At 49.6% G+C, this 18,428-nt stretch overlaps 2 protein-coding genes across 11 annotated transcripts in view; one reads left to right on the top strand and one right to left on the bottom strand.

The window, feature by feature from the left end:
- The first annotated feature begins 44 nt into the window (after window positions 1-44).
- On the top strand, window positions 45-17,613 carry PIGB (phosphatidylinositol glycan anchor biosynthesis class B). 5 transcript variants are annotated; one of them, XR_013390664.1, is made up of 12 exons: window positions 45-1,105; window positions 2,538-2,673; window positions 3,612-3,729; window positions 5,049-5,153; window positions 5,293-5,426; window positions 6,177-6,317; window positions 6,638-6,689; window positions 7,930-8,141; window positions 9,479-9,543; window positions 10,933-11,155; window positions 12,392-12,508; window positions 12,620-12,757. XR_013390664.1 is itself a non-coding variant. In XM_077918985.1 (12 exons), exons 1-12 carry the CDS (start codon window positions 655-657, stop codon window positions 14,331-14,333), a joined length of 1,866 nt encoding a protein of 621 aa, XP_077775111.1. In that variant the 5' UTR covers window positions 46-654; the 3' UTR covers window positions 14,334-17,613. The 5 variants fall into 5 exon arrangements, 4 of the variants coding, with proteins under 4 accessions (XP_077775111.1, XP_028562723.2, XP_077775112.1 ...); XM_077918985.1 differs by lacking the exon at window positions 12,392-12,508 and adding an exon at window positions 14,286-17,613 and having other exon boundaries at window positions 46-1,105; window positions 12,620-12,800; XM_028706890.2 differs by lacking the exon at window positions 12,392-12,508 and adding an exon at window positions 13,817-14,256 and having other exon boundaries at window positions 48-1,105; window positions 12,620-12,800.
- Window positions 14,241-18,428, bottom strand: part of CCPG1 (cell cycle progression 1) — a 20,153-nt gene continuing 15,965 nt past the window's right edge. For 3 of the 6 annotated variants that reach the window (XM_077918982.1, XM_077918983.1, XM_028706896.2), the window contains 3 exons: window positions 17,464-17,585; window positions 15,367-16,766; window positions 14,241-14,942 (listed from right to left, as the gene is read on the bottom strand). In XM_077918982.1, coding sequence (XP_077775108.1) covers window positions 14,759-14,942; window positions 15,367-16,766; window positions 17,464-17,585 — 1,706 coding nt within the window. In that variant the 3' untranslated portion in view covers window positions 14,241-14,758. Of the gene's footprint in view, window positions 14,943-15,366; window positions 16,767-17,463; window positions 17,613-18,428 lie in introns of all 6 variants that reach the window. The other 3 variants (XM_077918980.1, XM_077918984.1, XM_077918981.1) reach the window with 1 other exon arrangement.

Here is an 18,428-nt window from a genome sequence, read left to right as displayed (position 1 = left end):
CATAGGTCTATTTTATTTTATTGTATTTAGGAGTATTTATACCCCGCCTACTGAATAAAGTTATGTTAAACTGTTATATTCAAATAGCCATTTAAATGGCAGTGATACAACAGTCACTAGAGTTGAACAGGGTATGCAAGTCCCTGCTCCTCTTTTTCTTTGGCGTCCCAGCCACGTCAGTCCCACGCAGAGCAGGATGTCCTCCCTGGGCGGCTGCTGCTGATGTCTCTTCTCACTGGTCTGACAGCTGCAGCAAAGATATCACCTGCCTCCCTCCCAGTTCTTGGCTGTTCCAACCATTGTGGATCTCGTGGTTTGGCGCTGTGCTGCTGGCAGGTTTATATATTCAGCCCCTTTCCTGGTGATCCCTCGCACATGGCTTACGGCATGTTGAATTTTTCCAACTTCCAGTCCCCATCTCTTTCGCTTCGGAGGGGCTTCTCGGCAGCGCTTGGGCGCCGGGCGGGCTTCCCATCGTGGGGGGCCAAGAAAGGAGCCTCGTCGCGGCCGCGAGGGAGCGCCGGCCTCTCTCCGGCTCAGCCGAGGCGGGTCCCGGGGGGCGGCTTCTCCTCCTGCCGCGGCGGCGGCGGCGGCGTGTCCTGGGCAGGGCCTCCCGCGCGTGGGCCGCCTTGGAAGATGGGCTGGTAGACGTAGATGCCTCCCGCCACGCCGAGCCCGGTGGCCAGGAGCAGCTGCCCGAAGGACAAGCCCCGCCGGCCCAGCATGGCCTCCGCGACGCCTATCTCGCTCTCCGCGGCTCAACTCTCCCTCAGGCAGCCGCTCAACCGGTGCGGCTCCAGGCGCCGGAAGTCGCGCGACGGTCTCGCCCCGCCCCTTCTCGCGAGACGAGCTGCCGGGAGCCGAGACGCGCATGGGCAAAGGAGGAAGCGGGATCGGCTTTTGGGCGCGCATGCGCTCCGACGGGGGAGGCTGCCCCCGCCCCCAGGAAGGCGGAAGTGGCCGTCCTGGAGCCGCGCCGGCGTCGCCATGGAAGCCGCGCAGGGGGTCGGCGGCGGGAGGCGGACCCCGCCGGTGCGGCTGCGGAAGCGGAAGTCGACGCTGTACAGGCCCGCCCCCTCCGGGACCCTCGCGGGGCGGGGGGCGGGTGAGGAGAGGCCGCGGTCCACCTCGCGGGGCTGTTGTGAGGCAGAAGTAGCCGCGGCCTAAGGAAGCCAAGGCGCTAGTCAGGAGGGCTGCATCCTGCGGGCAGGAGGGGGCCTTGCCAAGGTGGTTGTTCCTTTCCCGCAGGGGCCGAGCGACGCTTGAGGCGCCCCGTCCCAGGAGCAAGGAAGCCGGCGGCGTGCACGTCCAGGGAGGCTCCCTCCAGCTGCCTTGACCAGCACCTGCAGGGCCAGAGGGAGAGGCCGCGTCATGCACGAAGCACATTTCCATCCTCCCCCCACCCCTTGTGGGACTCTTGGGCCCCTGGGATGTTTGTCCCTCAAAAGGCAGTGACGAGGCCCCATCCCTTGGGAAGGTCTCCTGCACAAACTCCCCGTGGGAGGCACGCAAGGCTGCAGTGGTGCCTATTCAGATCCGTGGCCCTTGTGCAAGAGAACTTCCTGCTGGGTTACAGGATGCTTGAATGGGGGCAGGGAGGACCTTTGCACTTACCGCCTCTGCCTCCTACAGCACCAAGATGCCTTGGAGATGACAGCGCTGTTGCTGCCACATGGCACCTGACAGGCAGCAGCTGGCAGCTTTGGTGCTTCCCTTTTGTAGGTCTGTGGCCAGAGCGAAGCCCTGGTGGCTGGCCAGAGGAAGGCCAGTAGTGCAGAGCAAGGGCAGCTGTGGCATCTTGCTGTGTATAGTCATAGCTGTCTCTCAGCCACTTCCATTCTCCTTTGAGACCATTAAAGGGGTGGCTGCTGAAAAAACCTGTTCAAGTCTGGAGACTTTGTCCTTGTCCCCCCTTTGAGGCCACCTGCCCCAGGTCATTGCAGCCTTTCCTGGTTTAGCAAACGTAGCATTGCTAGTCAGGGCCCCAACAGCTGACCCTTGTTGTGGAGTCCTAGTGGGGAAAACTCCAGGACTCAGGAGCTTGGAGGATTCAGTGCTCACTTAGCTCTTTTGATGTGACTGTAGATTCATCTCTGAAGAGCCTCTTGTTTCAGCCCCTTCAAAGAGAAGAAAGTCAGTTCTAATTTAGAGAAAAGTCAAGGTTTTACCCCCTCTACCATCAAGGTTCTGTTTTGCTAAGATTGTGGTGCAAAGGCCAGTTTTAGAGTTGTCCACAAACTAAGGGATAGCTCAGTCGGTAGAGCATAAGACTCTTAATCTCAGGGACATGGGTTCAAGCCTCACATTGGGCAAAAGACATTGTAGGGGGTTGGACTAGATGATCCTTGTGGTCATTTCAGACTCTGCAATTCTATGATTCTGTGATGTTGAGAAATCAATTCACAGCTTCGGAGGCAGGGCAAGAATTGAAATAAGACTCCCAAAAGCTATCCAAGGTTTATTTATTTGCAATTGATTACAACATAACCGTAAAAAACCCACTGTGCATGAGGTTAACCCCATCTGCTTTTTTCCAGCTCTTGTTGGGGAAAACATTTATCTGTGCTTGTTTACCATCACGGTGAGGCTACTAAACTGCTTCTTAGTCCAGACAAGCTTTGTCCCAGATGAATATTGGCAGTCACTTGAAGTCGCACATCATATGGTTTTCAAATATCCTTTTTTAGTGAAATTTTAAGTGAAAGTTTTCCCTAGTTAGGACAGGTCAGAAGTAGGTCCCACTGAGCAGAATGGGACTCGCTTCAGCATAAAGTCAACATGCTTTGGACTGTCCTGTTGGGCTGCACAACTTAAGAGTAAATCCAGGTTCAGTCCTAGGAGTGGCTTGCTGCCATTGAGACTACAGTTCCCATCATCCCTGACCACTGGTCCTGCTAGCTAGGGATCACAGGAGTTGTAGGCCAGAAACATCTGGAGGGCCGAGTCTGAGGAAGCCTGGCCTAGGGCATCTACTTCGCTGAAGTGAAATCACTCAGTCTTGGGTCAGGGCCTTTGGAAACTACCTGCGTGCAGCCTTGAATTCTGTGATAGTGGGATGTAAATTTATGAAGTAAAGGAACATGGTGTGGTTGAGCATATTGTGGCTGGGCTAAGGTAGCCTGTTAGAAGAGGCCTAGGAAGCATCATGTAGGCTGCCTGGAGTGTATAGGATCAGGCTTGAAAGGATTCTTATTTTATCACATTGTCACAACTGGGCCATTTTGACTATCAGTTGTCATGAAGCGTTAGGCAGTGCAGAGGCCCCTGAAGCTCAGGTGTGGGGCTTGGATGGTTTCCTTGAAGTCCTGCCCATTCCTTTCCCTCTCCCTCCAGCATGCTCTGAGATACAAGGAACTTGAGACACAAACTGGTATTGGAAAAGGCTCTTTCCTGCCACAGGAATGTGCCAGCTGGTTGACTCTTGACACATCTGAGATGTGGGTTTGGGTGGAACAAGATTCAGTTTTTCAGCAGGTGGGGGTAGTTGTAATTTAGTAATTATCAAAGGCCCTAAAATATTACTTTAGTTGAATTTTGATGAGTTTGTTGGAGGTTGACCACAGAACACCATGCTCCATGCCTGTTCTTTATGATATCTTTAATTATGATAATTATGGCTATTTGACCTGGGAGTGGACAGAAGGTCTGCGGAGCCATCTCTACCCTCTGCTGTTCGCAAGCATTTATAAAGTGTTGCACCTGCTTGACAAGGATGATGTTCAGCTGCTGGTGAGTGTGGACTTAGGTGTCATTCAGCTGCTGCCAGAAACACATCAGGCATTTTGCTTTTGTGGCAGGAATTATCTGGTTATGCTTCATCCCACAGAAGCATATCTCATGGCGCCTTTGCTGAGGACATACAGGCAAATACCCAGAGTTGGTGGGAGGCGGGTTGGGGATTGTCCATGTTGGAATACTGTCGGGGAGACGGGGGCATCAGGCAGGCCCCCAGCTGGCTCCAGCCACCGGCCGGCAGCCGGGCAATCACTGGTCTCCCTTGGAACAGCATCAAACAGCAACACAAGCCTCAGATACGTTTAGAGACTTGGCACACTCTATTAGCAGAGTGAAATATCTTCTCACAATGGAAGAGGCGGACAGAGCCATGTGTAAGCATTATCTACAGCATTTTATTCAGCATAGTTCAGGAACAAAGGAAAACATGTCTGCTTCCCTTCGTTTCCAGCAAAACAGTAATAAACAAAATGGAAGTTCCCAGCAAGTGCTGGAAGTAAACAGGCATGTGAGATACAACAGTCATACCTGTTCCCTTTTAAGGTGGAACGGAACTATATCCTAACAGTCCAGTGGTAACATGGAGAAGGGTAGGCAGCAACCACCCTCTTTTAGCATGGTGGGTGGCAATGATAGGTGGGGGGCTGTTGCCTGCTGTCAGTCTGTCTTTTGCTTTCGTCATCCCTGCTTCTGGCTGCACTATGCAGAATGAGTTGGGATCTGGTAGAGGATTCTCTCAGGCCAAGTGATACCCTTCTCATGCAGTTTTGGGTTTAATAGTGCAAACTGGGAGCAGGAGAGAGCTAGGAGTGAAGGAGCCCCATGCCTTGCCTGCCCTGGCATTCAACATCCTTGGAAATGTATTTCCAAGAATGGGACTTGGGGTTCTTTGAGTGGGCTTCAGTCATGGGGTCAGGACCAGGAAGGCACTCCTTTGTTCCAAGATCTGAGTCTTGGGGCCAGTTCACTGCCATTCAGCAAAAGGCTCAACAGCTTCAGCAGATTTGTGTGGCCTCTTTATCCTTAGCCACTTTTGAAACACTTTTATTGCTGGTGTTCATGGGAAGGAAAGTGTGAGTTTACATTGTGCATAAGGCACACAGGCCAGATTACAGCAACAACGGAGGGAGGAAGGAAGATACCAGAAACCTAAAGGGTGGCAAAGCAATCAATAAATGAAGTTTGTGTTGATTTGAAAGCGTTGTCTTCCTAACTGGGGCTCGTGTCTTCCCTCGCCAAGCATGTTAATGATATCTATGCATGAGTGATCCCTCCTCAGACAGGAATGACTTGTGCTCCTCCTGCCCTAACAGATCTGGCTCCCTAGAATAGCACAGGCTCTTCTGGCTGCGCTGGCAGACGTGGTGTTGTACTCCTTGGTGAAGCGACTGGATGGCGCAGAGGTGGCCAAGTGGGTGGTGAGTCCCTGTCTGCCTTCCTCTTTCTTGGGCTGCCGGCTGGGGGGTGATGAGCGCCTGGTCCTTTGTCTTGCCTTGTGACCCTTCTTTCCCTCATCCCACACCAGCTCTTCTTCTTCTCCTCCCACCTTGTTTCCAGTACTTCTGCCAGTTGTGTTCCTGGTTCACGTGGTACTGTTGTACCAGAACGCTCACCAACACCATGGAAGCCGTTCTCACCATTTTCGCTCTTTACTACTATCCCCTGGAAGCCACCAAGACAAAGAGGAGCAGGTGAGAATATCTATGGAGATCTTTAATAGCCATTAAAGGGGGTGGGGCAGACCCCTGACGCTTAATTAAAATGTTTATAATGGTAGGTTTGGGGAAATGTTACACCTTTGTGGAGCTTCCTTATGCTTGGCTTTCCCCTCATGCAGCATATTTCCATCGCCAGCTTAGCTATTTCTTTTTATGTAAATGGGGGTCATCCAGTAACCAAGCAGTCTGTTCGCCATTCAAGCAAAAACACCCTTTCCCAAGAACCTTGTCCTTCTTTTCAAATGTGTTGTTTCCTGACAGGCAAAGGGATGGGTTTGGTTTCAGGCATTGCCCAGCTCCGGATTGGCAGGGCTGTGTGATCATCTGTATAGATAAATGCAAAAGCTCTCACATCTGTCTGTCTGCCTCTCTTCCTTGTTGGCAACATTTTCCTATTCTCAAGATATGTTATATAAAAGGCTGCAGTCCTCAGCTCACTTATCCGAGTGTAAGCCCCATTATACGCAGCAGGGCTGCCTTCCGAGGCATCCCCATCATAGCTGTCAATGTTTCCCTTTTTTTAAGGGAAAGTCCCTTATTCTGAATAGGATTCCTTGCAAGAAAAGGGAAAATTTGACAGCTATGATCCCCATAGCTGTGAAACAGTAAGCCTGCAACCTCCCCTCCTCATCCCCCCCATGGCCAGGCTCCCACACCAGCCTGGCTGGCTTTGCTGAAGCTGCCCCCAATGTTCCTGCCCTCACCGCCGCCTTTTCTTTCCAGCATCCCTTACTTGACCCTGGTTGCTCTTTCGTTTGTGATTCGCCCAACCGCTCTCATTCTGTGGGTGCCTTTGCTGCTCCGGCACTTCTGGAAGGAGCCCCAGAAGCGGCACCTTGTCCTGCACAGCTGCCTCCCAGTAGGGTAAGGGCATCTCTTCTGAATCTACACCCGGGTGAGCTAGAGTGCCCCAAATAGCAGGAGCAGAGCCAGGCCACAGATGCTGTGCAGAGCAGCTGGCCCAGCTTGCTTGCCTGGAGAAGGACTGTTCCTCCGGCCAGGAGAGGCAGCTCCCACTTTGGGCAGTGTGGAGAAGGCCCGTGAATCGGTGCCAGGAGCAGGTGGGAGCCGGACTCTTCCTGGGAGGTGAATTGGCCTGCTCCCCAAGGGGGACTCCAGGGAAGATGGTTGCCGGGTGCAGCCCAGCAGGTCCCTCTTTTCTCCAGTGTGTTCTTTCTTGACAGATTGATCATTCTGGGATCCTCTTTAATTACTGACCGAGTATTTTTTGGCAAGGTAAGTTGGCATTCACTCAGCATTCTGAGATCAGTTAAAGTGAGTTCTCCTATAGATGGTGCCACATACTTTCCCTAACCAGATGCCACTCCTTCCTGTGGTTGTTGCCATTCTTGCAGGGGGCTTGGATGAGGGAATGCATTTCCCCTTCCTGGTTGAGTATTGCAGCCAGATTCCAGAAGAGCTGCAATGCACCAGCCAGGGGAGTTTCACTTTTGTCTTCACCCTCCCCCCCCCCCATTGCCACTCCACCTGGCAGCTCTTCTCCCTCAGCTCCATGAGGCACATCAGCGCTTGTGGGAACAGGGCTGGACTGTGCAGTTGCCAGCCATGGCCAGGGTGGCTCAGGCAAAGGGAAACTAGTGCTGAGAGTGTGATCCTGGCTTTGTCTATTTAAGCTGCTGGCTGCTTTTTAACTAATGCATTTGTTGGACTGTCAGATAGGAAACTCATGGTGGGGCAGTTTGCCCGGCTGGAAAGTGCGGGCTGAAGTTTCCCAGCCAGAGAAAGATCAGGGTTCCCCTTTGCTCTTTGCCAGTCTCTGCTCTTGCGGAGGAATGTACAGAATTGGAGAGCAGCGCTTGTGGCGTGCTCTCCTTCCCTGACTTGAAATGAGAAAAGCCAGAGAACTGCAAGGGAAGGCAGCAGCTGGGCAGGCGGGGACAGCTGGGCAGGCTACTTGCTGAAGAGTGGAGCTGGGCGGGGGTGGCTTTTACATCTGGCTGTTTGCCCTCTGCCCATTGTCCTCTGGTAAAGCTGCTGACACCATGCCAACAAGGGCATCCAGGTGATTGCCTGGACTGTGGGCATGTCCTCTCATCTCCTCCCCTCTCTCTTTCTCTCTCTTTCCTTTAGGAGCGCCAAATGAATAAGCAACTTAAAGCAGTTCAGTAATCCTGCCTTGAACACAAGCGCTCAGACTTTAGTAGGTTGCACTTTCTTTTTTTTGCCAGCAAACAGGCGAAAGAGGGATGGAGTATCCCGTCCCCATCTCCACCAGCCCACGCCCCGTCCTCTTTGGAGAGTTCTGGCAATTATCAGTGACAGGGAATAGTTAAGAGATGCTTAGGCTGTGTTGATGGATTTGGTGCTCCAGATTCCAATTCCCTTGGAAGTGGGGCATGTTGAGGAAGCCATCCTAAGCTTACAAAAGCATTGTCAGGACAAATACACCACTCCTCCCACAGTTCTCTTGTTATAAAGCCCGTCTTGTTTGCTTCCTGCTTCTTTGCTCCTGCAGTGGGTCCTGGTTCAACTGAACTTCTTGAAGTTTAACGTGCTGCAGAATGTGGCCACCTTCTACGGATCCCACCCGTGGCACTGGTACTTCACCCAGGGCTTCCTTGTGGTCCTTGGCCCTCACCTCCCCTTCTTTCTCCATGGCTGCTTCCAAGCATCAAAGAGGCATGGCATACTCCTGGTGGTAGTGCTGTGGACAGTGGCTGTTTACAGGTAGGCTTCCTTACGCATCACAGAACTCTGTGCCAGGTATTTCCTCCTTCAGATTTGTTGGCTAGTTTGCTTAGGGTGCTTCTAACGCTGTCTTCCTGCCAATGTGCCAGAAGAGCCAGCTCACTGTTTAAAATCCAATAGGAAGAAAATGTGGGTTCCATTTCCTGTACAGAGTTCAGCAGTTGGTGTTCCGGTGGATTGGTGGTGGGAGGGACAGAGCAAAATGGTAGCCGCTCTTGCCTCTCCTTCTTATGGAGCCAGATGGGATGGCTTTTATGGCAGCATGTTGGGAGCTCCGCTTGCTCTGGAAAAGTTTGATTCAAGCTGCAGTTGGTGACCAGAGCCCTTGGTTCCAACCACTGGGCTGGCTCTGTTCCTCCTTGTGCTGGGGGATGGGAGGGGAGGGCTAGTCTTTCCCCCTGGGGTGGTCTTTCAGCCCAGAAGGAAAAATGCAGTCCACCCTCCCAGGTGAAGTCTGCAGGGTGTGGGGTGCACAGCCACTCTATCTGCACCTTGTGGAGCAGGGCTGCCTAAGTTTGCTGGCCAGCGCTGGGCCCGGCTTCTGCCTTCACCCGGGAGAGTGGGCTCCATCTTTCCTCCTGGGGTGAATGACCACCCTGGGAGGAAAGACGCAGTTCACCCTCCCGGATGGATGAAAGCAGGGCTGCCTCTGCCTCTGCCCCAGCACCAGCATCAGGCAGCCTCTGTACCACTCCGCAAGGTGTGGGGTGCAGAGCCACCCTACCTGCGCTTTGTCTCTGCACTGCCTATCTGAGCCCGCCTGACCCCTATGCCAAGGCAGTGGCGGATGAGGCAAGTGCCCGGGGGCCTGCCTCAGCTGCCGCCACCACCTTGGCAGGTCAGGAGGAGGGAGTCTAACGGAGTCCGCACCCTGGCACAGGCTTGCAAGCAGCAGGATTGGGGCTCTCTCAACTGGGGGGGCACTTTAATGGAGCCCCCACCCTGCCGCTGGCTCGTGTGATATATCACTGAGTTAATCCGTCATTGCAGTCTGCCTTTCATACTGGTCCTGGGTGATATATCAATATATAGCCCAGGCCTGTGGCTGAGGAATCTTACTTTTAAAATCCGCCTCGGGACAGTATAGTCTGCTACAGTCCTCTGTGCTTCCCATGTTGGCGGCAGGCTCCTCCATCACAGCTCAAGGGAGCCTTTGGATTGGGCTGTGGTCCCATCAGCTGGCTGCTTCTGTGACTTGGGAGGACCTTTGGCTGATTTTTCTGCGCTAAGGATGATTTCCTGAGGGAAGAGGCCTGGGATTGGGAAGATGCCTAGTGAGAACCTTACATTTACACCTTCTTCCTGTTGTGTTACAGCACCCTGAGCCACAAAGAATTCCGCTTTATCTACCCAGTGCTCCCAATCTGCATGGTGTTCTGTGGTAAAAAAATTAATTTTAAACACATTATGATGTTTCTGTGTGCTGTTTCATAGAATTGTAGAGCTGGAACATACCCTGGGGGTCATCTAGTACCACCCGCTGCAATGCAGGAATCTCAGATAGATCATACAGTAAATGTACATCAAATAATACATGACAGACAGCCATCCAGTCCCTGCTTTAAAAAACTCCAAGTTGGGCAAGTCCACCACTTCTCATGGAAGTCATTTCCACTGCCAAACAGCTCTCTTTTTCAGAAAGTTCTTCCTGATGTTTAGTTGAAATCTCCTTTCTTGTAACTTGAAGCCACTGGTTCAGGTCCTACCATCTGGAATAGGAGAAAACAAGTTTGCTCCATGTGACAGCCCATTTGAAGGTGGCCATCTTAGCTCCTCTCAGTTTCCTCTTTATCAGGCTAGACATACCCAACTCCCTCAACCGTTCCCCAGCTTTGGTTTCCAAGAACCTTTATCATCTTTGTTGCCTTCTTCTGCACACATTTCAGCTTGTCAATATCCTTTTTAAATTGTGGTGCCCAGAACTGGACACCATATTCCAGGTGTGGTTTGACCAAGACAGAATAGAGCAGTACTATTATTTCCATTCATCTGGACCCTATACTTCTGTTGATGCAGCCTAATATAGCATTAGCTGTTTTTGCTGCTACATCACACTGATTCTAGATCGTATTTGTGCAGTTGGTTCTTCCTGCCTGCATATAACCTTACGTTTGTCCCGTTTGGTCGATATATTTGGATTCTTGGTGTTGTTAAATGTTCACTCTAAAGGAAAAACTTGCTGTTGTGGAAGTTTTAGTGCCAAAATGTGACTCATCTTTGAGAAGTTTGAAATACTGCTTCCTTCTTCTAGGGGGAATGAGCATCTTAAATGGTTTGATACAGAGATTGTGTGTGTCAGTGCAGGAAAAAATGCTGCCATTGTGTCCAAATTGGCTAACATCCATCAAAAGAGCGTACCTGTAAAAGCAAACTGTCCAATGGTGACACATTATTTCACTCCCATTGATTAATAATTACATCTTCTACATACAATGTTGTTGTTTTTTTTAAAAAAAAAACTTCAGCTGTGGCTTCTGGCAGGTTTAGTGCTTGGGCTCTTTCCGAGGCAGGAATGAAAGTAAAGTCTGGGCAGTCTTTATAGAAGTAGCTCTCAGACATTTGATGGGAGGGAGGGAGGCCAAACTGAGGGGGAAGTTGAATGATGAGAAGCCTCAGGGCTGAGCCAAAGGAGGAAGGGTCTTTGAAGGGGAAGCTTTAGGTGTTAGGAAAGCTGCTGTTTGGAAGTCTCTGGAACTGCTCAGGTCCCTGATCTCAAGGACCCTAGATTCATCTGCTCCATTTTCTGATCCCTTCCCCCTCCTCCCTGTAGGGCATTCTCTTAAGCAGCTGAAAAGGTGGCAGCGGGCAGCAGCCGTCTCCTTCCTGCTGGTGACAAACTTGCTGCCTGCCCTCTACACTGGCTTGGTCCATCAGCGTGGAACCCTGGATGTCATGGGCCACCTGCAAAGCCTCTGCAGCGCTCCTGCTGACTCTGCAGAGCAGCCGGCATCCGTCTTCATGCTCATGCCCTGCCATTCAACTCCTTTTTATAGGTAAGACCCAGCGGGGGGTGTATGTGTGTGAGGTTCTGGTGGCACTCTGCATGAGAATATCCAGCTTTTCTGCTCTTTTACTGCCAGAGCAATTCAGAGGAGGCAGGAGAAGGTGAATCCAAGGTGGAGGAACCACATCAAAAGCCCTCCTGCGATCACACCTGGAGGGGACAAAGCATTGGGGCAGGGGAGCTGCTGTTTCCCTCCCGCCTCTTTCTTTGGCCTTTTTCCTTTCTGTTGATCTCAGCTCCAGGACTAGCATACTTCCATCTCCTTCTGGATTATGTCAGGGGAACAGAAAGGCTTTGGGTTTGGCAAAGCCACCCCCAGAACGTCACTTTTCTGCTGAAAGGGACAGCTGTGGAGATTTTGTGGCTGCAATGATCCTCTGTGGGGCAACCTCCTGACCTGGCCTTTGGAACAGCCTGCCAGCGACCATTGATAGGATTGTCCTCTAGTTTATGCTGGATTGATGCTGATGTAATCAGCCTTTGGAAGACGTTTCTCCTTAAACTGACTCATTATTAGTCTACACCTCTGTGCTATACTTTTTGTAGCAGCAGCAGCCTTTGTGGGCTTTATTGTGTCTTTCTAGCTGGATCAGCAGCTGTTGCTGGAACTGATGCAAAGAGCTTGAGATAGAGAACCCAGAACCCTGTATCTGTGTAACACTTTGCCCAAGCACCTGAAGCCAGTTTCACACTTGAGGGGACCCTGGAAGTTGTGCCCCTATTGAGATTGTAGGAACCTTGACGGTACCCTAAACGGCCTCGGTCCTGTATACCAGAAGGAGCGTCTCCACCCCCATCATTCAGCCCGGACACTGAGATCCAGCGCTGAGGGCCTTCTGGTGGTTCCCTCATTGCGAGAAGTGAGGTTACAGGGAACCAGGCAGAGGGCCTTCTCGGTAGTGGTACCTGCCCTGTGGAACACCCTCCCTTCAGATGTGAAGGAAATAAGCAGCTATCCTATCTTTAAAAGACATCTGAAGGCAGCCCCGTTCAGGGAAGTTTTTAATAATTAACGCTGTACTGTTTTTAACACTTGATTGGGAGCCGCCCAGAGTGTGGCTGGGGAATTATTATTATTATTATTATTATTATTATTATTATTATTATTATTATTAATTATTATAGCTGTTGAGCCATTTCCCCATCTTTGCGCCTGTAGAGTCAGTGCCACTTTCAATTCCAAAGCACAGGAAGTCTCCACTGCCTCACGCTTTGTCTTCACCAGGTGACATGGGGACTATCTGTAGCAGAGTGTGTGGAAAAGTCACCTTCAGCCCTTTCCACCCATCCTGCAGGTCCCGTTTTTGCTGTGCCTCTCAACTGATAACACACAGAGACACTGGTAGGTGTATTCAGATCAGCACGTGGAAAAGAAGCGCTGCCAACACTTGCTAATGCAAAATAACCTCAGCCATTTGTATTAATACCTGTTTCTCTGCCCCCCCCCTTCCAGCCATGTTCATTGCCCACTACCTTTGAGGTTTCTTCAGTGCCCCCCTGATTTGACCGGAAGGGCAGATTACCTTGATGAAGCCAACTTATTTTATGCAGACCCTCTCAGCTGGCTCAGTGAAACGTTTTCCAATGTTACGCTGCTACCCACACACTTGGTGTTCTTCAGTGTGCTTGAGCAGGTAAGGGAAGCGCAGTCTCATTGTTTTCAATGGGGCATCGAGCACACCCTTATTGGCATCTTCATCAAGGAGATGAACAAGATGATTACAGAGGGTGTAAGCATAAGTTGTTTTTTATTGTTGTTTTGAAATTGTGACCCACCCAGGGACCTTGGGGTGGAGGATGGGAAATGAATGAATGCTGCATAGCCCAAAAGGTCCCAAAAAGCAAGGGATGGGGAGGGAAGAGCATACATGTGTTTAAGAAGGTAAAAAGGGTTCGCTGGATGAGACCAACTGTCTGCGTCTCTCATTGCTCCCTCTGAAGTTGGGGGTTCACATTCCTCCCATGACTGAATTGATAGGCTTCATTTTCCTCCTCTGTGCCACTAAAGCTAACATACATCAGCTCACCTTGGAAGTAATTTCCACCCGTGAACTCCACACTGTGTAAGGAAGGGTTCACATTTTGGTTTGTCCACAGTTCTCTTTGATCCAGCTAATTTTTCCTCTTGTGATACCGTTGAAAATAAACTATCAGAAAATGGAGCCACAAGACGTGTTCCATGTGGAGAAATTCAGAGCTCCTGAACTGGTCAGGCCATAGCAAGGATAGTCAGTGTGGTGGTGCCTGCGATGGCATGTGTGTGTGTTCACGCACGCTTCTGGGAATGCCATTTTGTGACTGGTGCCTGTAGCACTGTCTCAAAATAAAAAAACAAATGTGTACTGGTCCAAAAAGGTTGGCAACTCCTGGCCTTTACGGCAATGAATACAGATGATGGATTTGTGCTCCTTCCACTTTTATGAAAATACAAGTTGTTAGTGGCTGATGAGTTACTCAACAAAATTAGGTTGAAAATTTAACTTCCTAGCAATATACAATTCTACAGTGCTCCTTCCCCTCCCCTCCTGATCTTCAAAATAAATGGTGGAAAAATGAATGTGGCCAGCATAACGATGGTTCTTCCTCAATTCTTGTTTGCTGGACCCTGATGTTTGGTCCAGAACCTGAATATTGAATTTTTTACTTCTAGGATATATCATCATTTCTAGTTACAAATAGGTATGAAAAAGTTGCCACGTTTTTTCACACTCATCTGCCTCAAGGACGGATCGGGAGCTCCATTCACGTCTACAAAAGAAATCAAAAGCGCCTTTGAAGACGGTCTCAGCCCAGACAACAAATACAGGAATGTAACTATATATTGTTCAAAGATCACCGCATGGGTCTGTGTTTCACATGAGATATAGTTAACAGGACAGTCCTCTTCGCTTAGCAGTAAATCTTGCTGAGTTAATGGAACTCTGATTGCAGCCTGGACCATTTTTCATTGCGGGTGTAGGGAAGACACACTTCAGCATGGACAGCATGCGCAAGATAACAGAAGAGTGGCCTTAACAAAGGCTTTGAGTCCTTCTCTGAGGATGTTTAGCTATGCAAACTTATAAAAATAAAAGTAACTTTTCCCAACCACATCTTTATTTTTCTTCTACAATTTGCAGATACACAAGAAATTTCAAATGCAAGTCAGCAAGCTGATCGGAAAATAGCACACACATGAAGTCAACAGGTTCCAACCCCATCACAAGAACAAATAGACAGTTGTAAAACAGACATGCTTCTGAACAGTATGAGATGAAATTAGTACATCATAATATTACTCTAAGTCTGAATCAAGTATGAATTCTAGTACCAACCAGTGCAAAGAAGCTTATTTTGCAAACACACACAAGCTACTGCTTACCCTGCTTAATTTATTGCAATAGTAGGACTGCACCCAAATTAATGTTTCCCAAGAAGGCTGAAAGGAAAGGAGAAAGATGGAGAATCTGGGCTGATCTTTGCAGGGGAGAGGGAGTGTCATTAGGAAAGGGGAAACGTGCCCTCGATTGCTCTGCTGATTCAGCCAGCTGCAGAAATAGCCCCTCGTCCACTATTTTTACCATCCCGCTGGGTTCCATCGGACAACAGCTGTTTAATACTTTGGATCAAAGGGCATCTGGCCCAATTCGATCTCCAAATTTGCCATGTGTCTTCCGTTGCTGCGCCCTTGCTTGTGCCACCGGCCTTCTCTTTTGTAGCGATGCTGGTGTTTTGCAGCATGTCTGTCCTGCTGTGGACTATGAGGGTGCATGAAAGGAGCCCGCCTAGCAGGGTGGCTGAAAGGAAAGTACGGAAGGGAAGTTAGTGCTGCATGAGCACCTCAATATTAGGCCTTAAGCCCAATGCCCCAAACGGTTTAACTCCTCCAAAAGGCTACAACCAACTTTGTTATTTAAAATAAGCAAAGTGGATACGGCAAGTGGGTGGAATGGAATTCCTTCCGTTCCTTTTGACACACGCTGCCACTTTGCTACAGTAGAAATTCTGTACCGTGGTGCTTAATATACAATGGAACTGGTGCCCTTATCTGAGGATGGCATAATCGCCCCTCTTTATGGAGGCTTTCCTTGTCTGCCCAGCAGCAACTGCAAAGCTCAAACAAACAGGGAAATAACCTGCTGGGCCAGCCAGCTGAAGCGTTCCTTCTTTCACAACTCAAACATGCCCAGTTTAAATTATTAGCAGAATTTTAGTACTAACCTTGGTCCGTGCTGAGGCAAGTGATCATAATGAAAGTAGTATCGGTAGATATATTTATCCAGGTCTTCAAATACACCATCCCTGTTCCTCTGGTATTCTTTTATGTCTTCAAGGTAATCCTTAACGTCATTAACAAAGTCCGTGAACAGCATCTGATCATGTATAAAGACGCCATTACGGAAAAACCTATTCACAAAGGTCTCCAGTTCTCGCCAGTGGTGGAAGTTCTTTACTTCTTGCTGCAAATATTTGTGCATTAATTGATTAAATTCATCTGCCCGAATCGGGTCCAAGTCTTTGTCAAAGAGGTTTAAAAACTCCTGGTGGGCACAGTCAAAGATGCCTGAACATCCCTTGAGAACAAGAGGGCGGTGCTTTCTGTTACCTTTGGGGCATTCCTGGAAGGGAGGGTCCTTGGAGAAGTGCGGAGGGGAGCGGCTCTCTTTGGATCGCCTTCCATCTCTAAACTCTCTCTGGCTGCCAGGTGAGCGGTGGGCTGCCTGCTTGTGTAACCCTTCCTGGGAGCTGCCTGTTTTCCCTTTTCTGTTCGCCTCATGCCTGCTGTCACTGTACTTTTTCTTCTCCTTCTCATCAAATATATTCTTTGTTGTGTCCTTAAAGTGCCTGAAGGTGGACTTCACAGAATCGGAGAATTTCCTCAAGTTCTCTTTCACGGCTTCTTTGGCCTGTTTAATTTTTTCTTTGTGATGCCTTACAAATTCCTTGGTTGAATTTTTCATGGCGTCAAAGGTGTCTTTCACAGAACCAAAAAATGTTCCTTTTGGCTTCTTTTTGGCTTTGTTGGTTCCTTTCCCATCTGGCTTCTGTGGCCTCTCGGTCTGCTCTTTCTTCTCGGCGTGGTCCTTGACTTCAACATACAGCTTTTCCCACAAGTCAGAACGCTGCTGCTCAAAGCTGAGCTTCTGCTCCAGCTCAGTCAGCCTTCCCCGCAAAGCTTCTATTTCTTGGCTCTCTTCGCCAGCACCCGCCCCCTCAGGAGGCGCCTGCTGAGAACTTAACTTGTCCAGTTCTTCCCTGAGAGCCACCGTCAGCTGCCGCTCTTTGTCCAGTTCCCTTCGCAGCATCTGGGCCTCTGCCAACAGAGTCTCCTTTTGCTTCACAAAACTCTGCATGCGGTGCCTTTCCTCTTCCAGGTGGGCTTTCAGCTTCTGATTCTCGGTGGCAACCAACTCTGGGCCAGAACCTTTGTTCTCCAGGTGCCGAATCTGCTCTCTCAACTTCCTCAGTTCTTCTTGCAGCAATGCCAAAGCTTTTTCCTCCCTCTCTAGAGATTCTCTCAGGTGCTGGTTTTCTGAAGCAAGGTGATGCTTCTGAGATTCAAAGGATTTCTTTTCCACTTCTGTTGTATGCAAGCATGTTTCAAGGCCTTCCTTTAGAGACTGATCAGAGACAAAATGAAAGCAAACACATCAGCTGCTGTGTGCCAGTGCCCAAATGCTGCAAGAACATTGGGAGGGTGGAGGAGGACAGCTAAGCAGGAGCCCACCTACCGATGGGTAAGGAGGGCTAGTAAGGAGCTTCTGTGGCACTTGCTCTAGGGGCAAGGGGAACAGGCCATGCAGAGTTGTACGTCCCCCCACAATGCCTGCAGAGTCTCCTCCACTTTTGATAAAAAACCTCGCAAACGCTGCCTGGGAGTGGTGTGTTTAGGGGCCAGCTGTCCACAGCAAGGTGCGTGGCTGCAACCCCAGGAGGAGGAGGGGAGCCATGGAGCCTGCATGGGCCAAGCACAGAGGAAGCTGAGGCTTAATATGCTTCCGAGGAGAAAGCGCTCAAGGCAAGGACAGTGGCAATTGGGTCTACCCAGCCCTCGCTACAGAATAATCTGCTGACCCACTCTAAAAGCTTCAAGATGCAGATACAATGGCATCTTCTCCTACCCTCTGTAGTTGACATTGAACCAGTTCAAAATTGCCTGCTATGGCAAGACTGGATTTTCCCATGCCTTCATCTAGAAGACAGCTTCCAGCACTTGCGGTAGTAATGACAGCAAAGTTTCCCAATGGAGGTGGAGTTTACAAGCCAAAGGCAAAATATCATCCTCACTTTCAAGTATGATGGGAAAGCCACCTTTACCTTACATTCTGCTTTCATGCCTTGTTCTTGTTGGCACTGAATAAGATTATCCTTTATACCATTCAGTTCGTCTTCATGAGTTTTCTCAACCAATTGCTGGCGTTTTTGGATCTGAACAGTACCTTGAAACAGAAAATTTTCTCTTTTATCTGACAAGAAAAATTGGAAATTAGGCAGCTTATCAGTGATGATGGCTTTTCTCTCTTCAGTCCTGCATAGTACATTAATCAGTGAACAGTGTAGTTTAAAACGATCACCTTTTTAATTGTTTGCAACAGCTATGCTAGACTTTTGCATTAACAAAATAAGGCATGAACGCTATGCTGATGAAAGCAAGCCAAGCTCAGTGGCAAAGACACTGATCCATCATTAAATGAACAGACTGATGGGGCTCAGAACACTCACAAAGCCCCAGTGTATCCCTGTGTGCAGCTGCACATTAACCTGTATTAGCAAAACAGCAAAATCAGAGGGGCAAATCCAGGTCAGGCCTCCTTAGAACATCTATTACAATAGCAGCATCAATTTGGACAAAGAAGGCCTGTAACATACGTTCCTCTCTGAAAAGGTGAAACGTATGAAGTACTACGATCAGTACAAATAACATGAAAACAACCACATGCAAATCTATATCATGCAATATCATGTCACAAATGCTCACTCAGTGACATGAGAGCAGGGCAAGGGAAGCTGGTGCCCTCTAGATGTTGCTGAACACCAAGAGCCAGCATGGCCAGTGGTTGGAATCAGCCAGAGGACCACAAATCCTCCCTGGGCCTGTGTTAGTGACTAAGGAGGAGAGCAGTGGAGGCTGCTTCAAAGTCCTGCCTTCTGAGCACAAACCAACTGCAAACAATGAAGGGCAGGTCCACCCAGGAGGGGGAAGGACCCTGGCCTCAAGAATCATGGAAGAGGTACAAGGGGTAGCAGCAACAGGATGCTTGGAATCCACACAAGCCCGTAGA

This window comes from Podarcis muralis, chromosome 14 (genome assembly GCF_964188315.1).
Source record: "Podarcis muralis chromosome 14, rPodMur119.hap1.1, whole genome shotgun sequence".
Lineage (NCBI taxonomy): Eukaryota > Metazoa > Chordata > Lepidosauria > Squamata > Lacertidae > Podarcis > Podarcis muralis.
The sequence above is the reverse complement of the archived record's forward strand: the minus strand, read 5'-3'. Positions and strand labels throughout refer to the sequence as shown.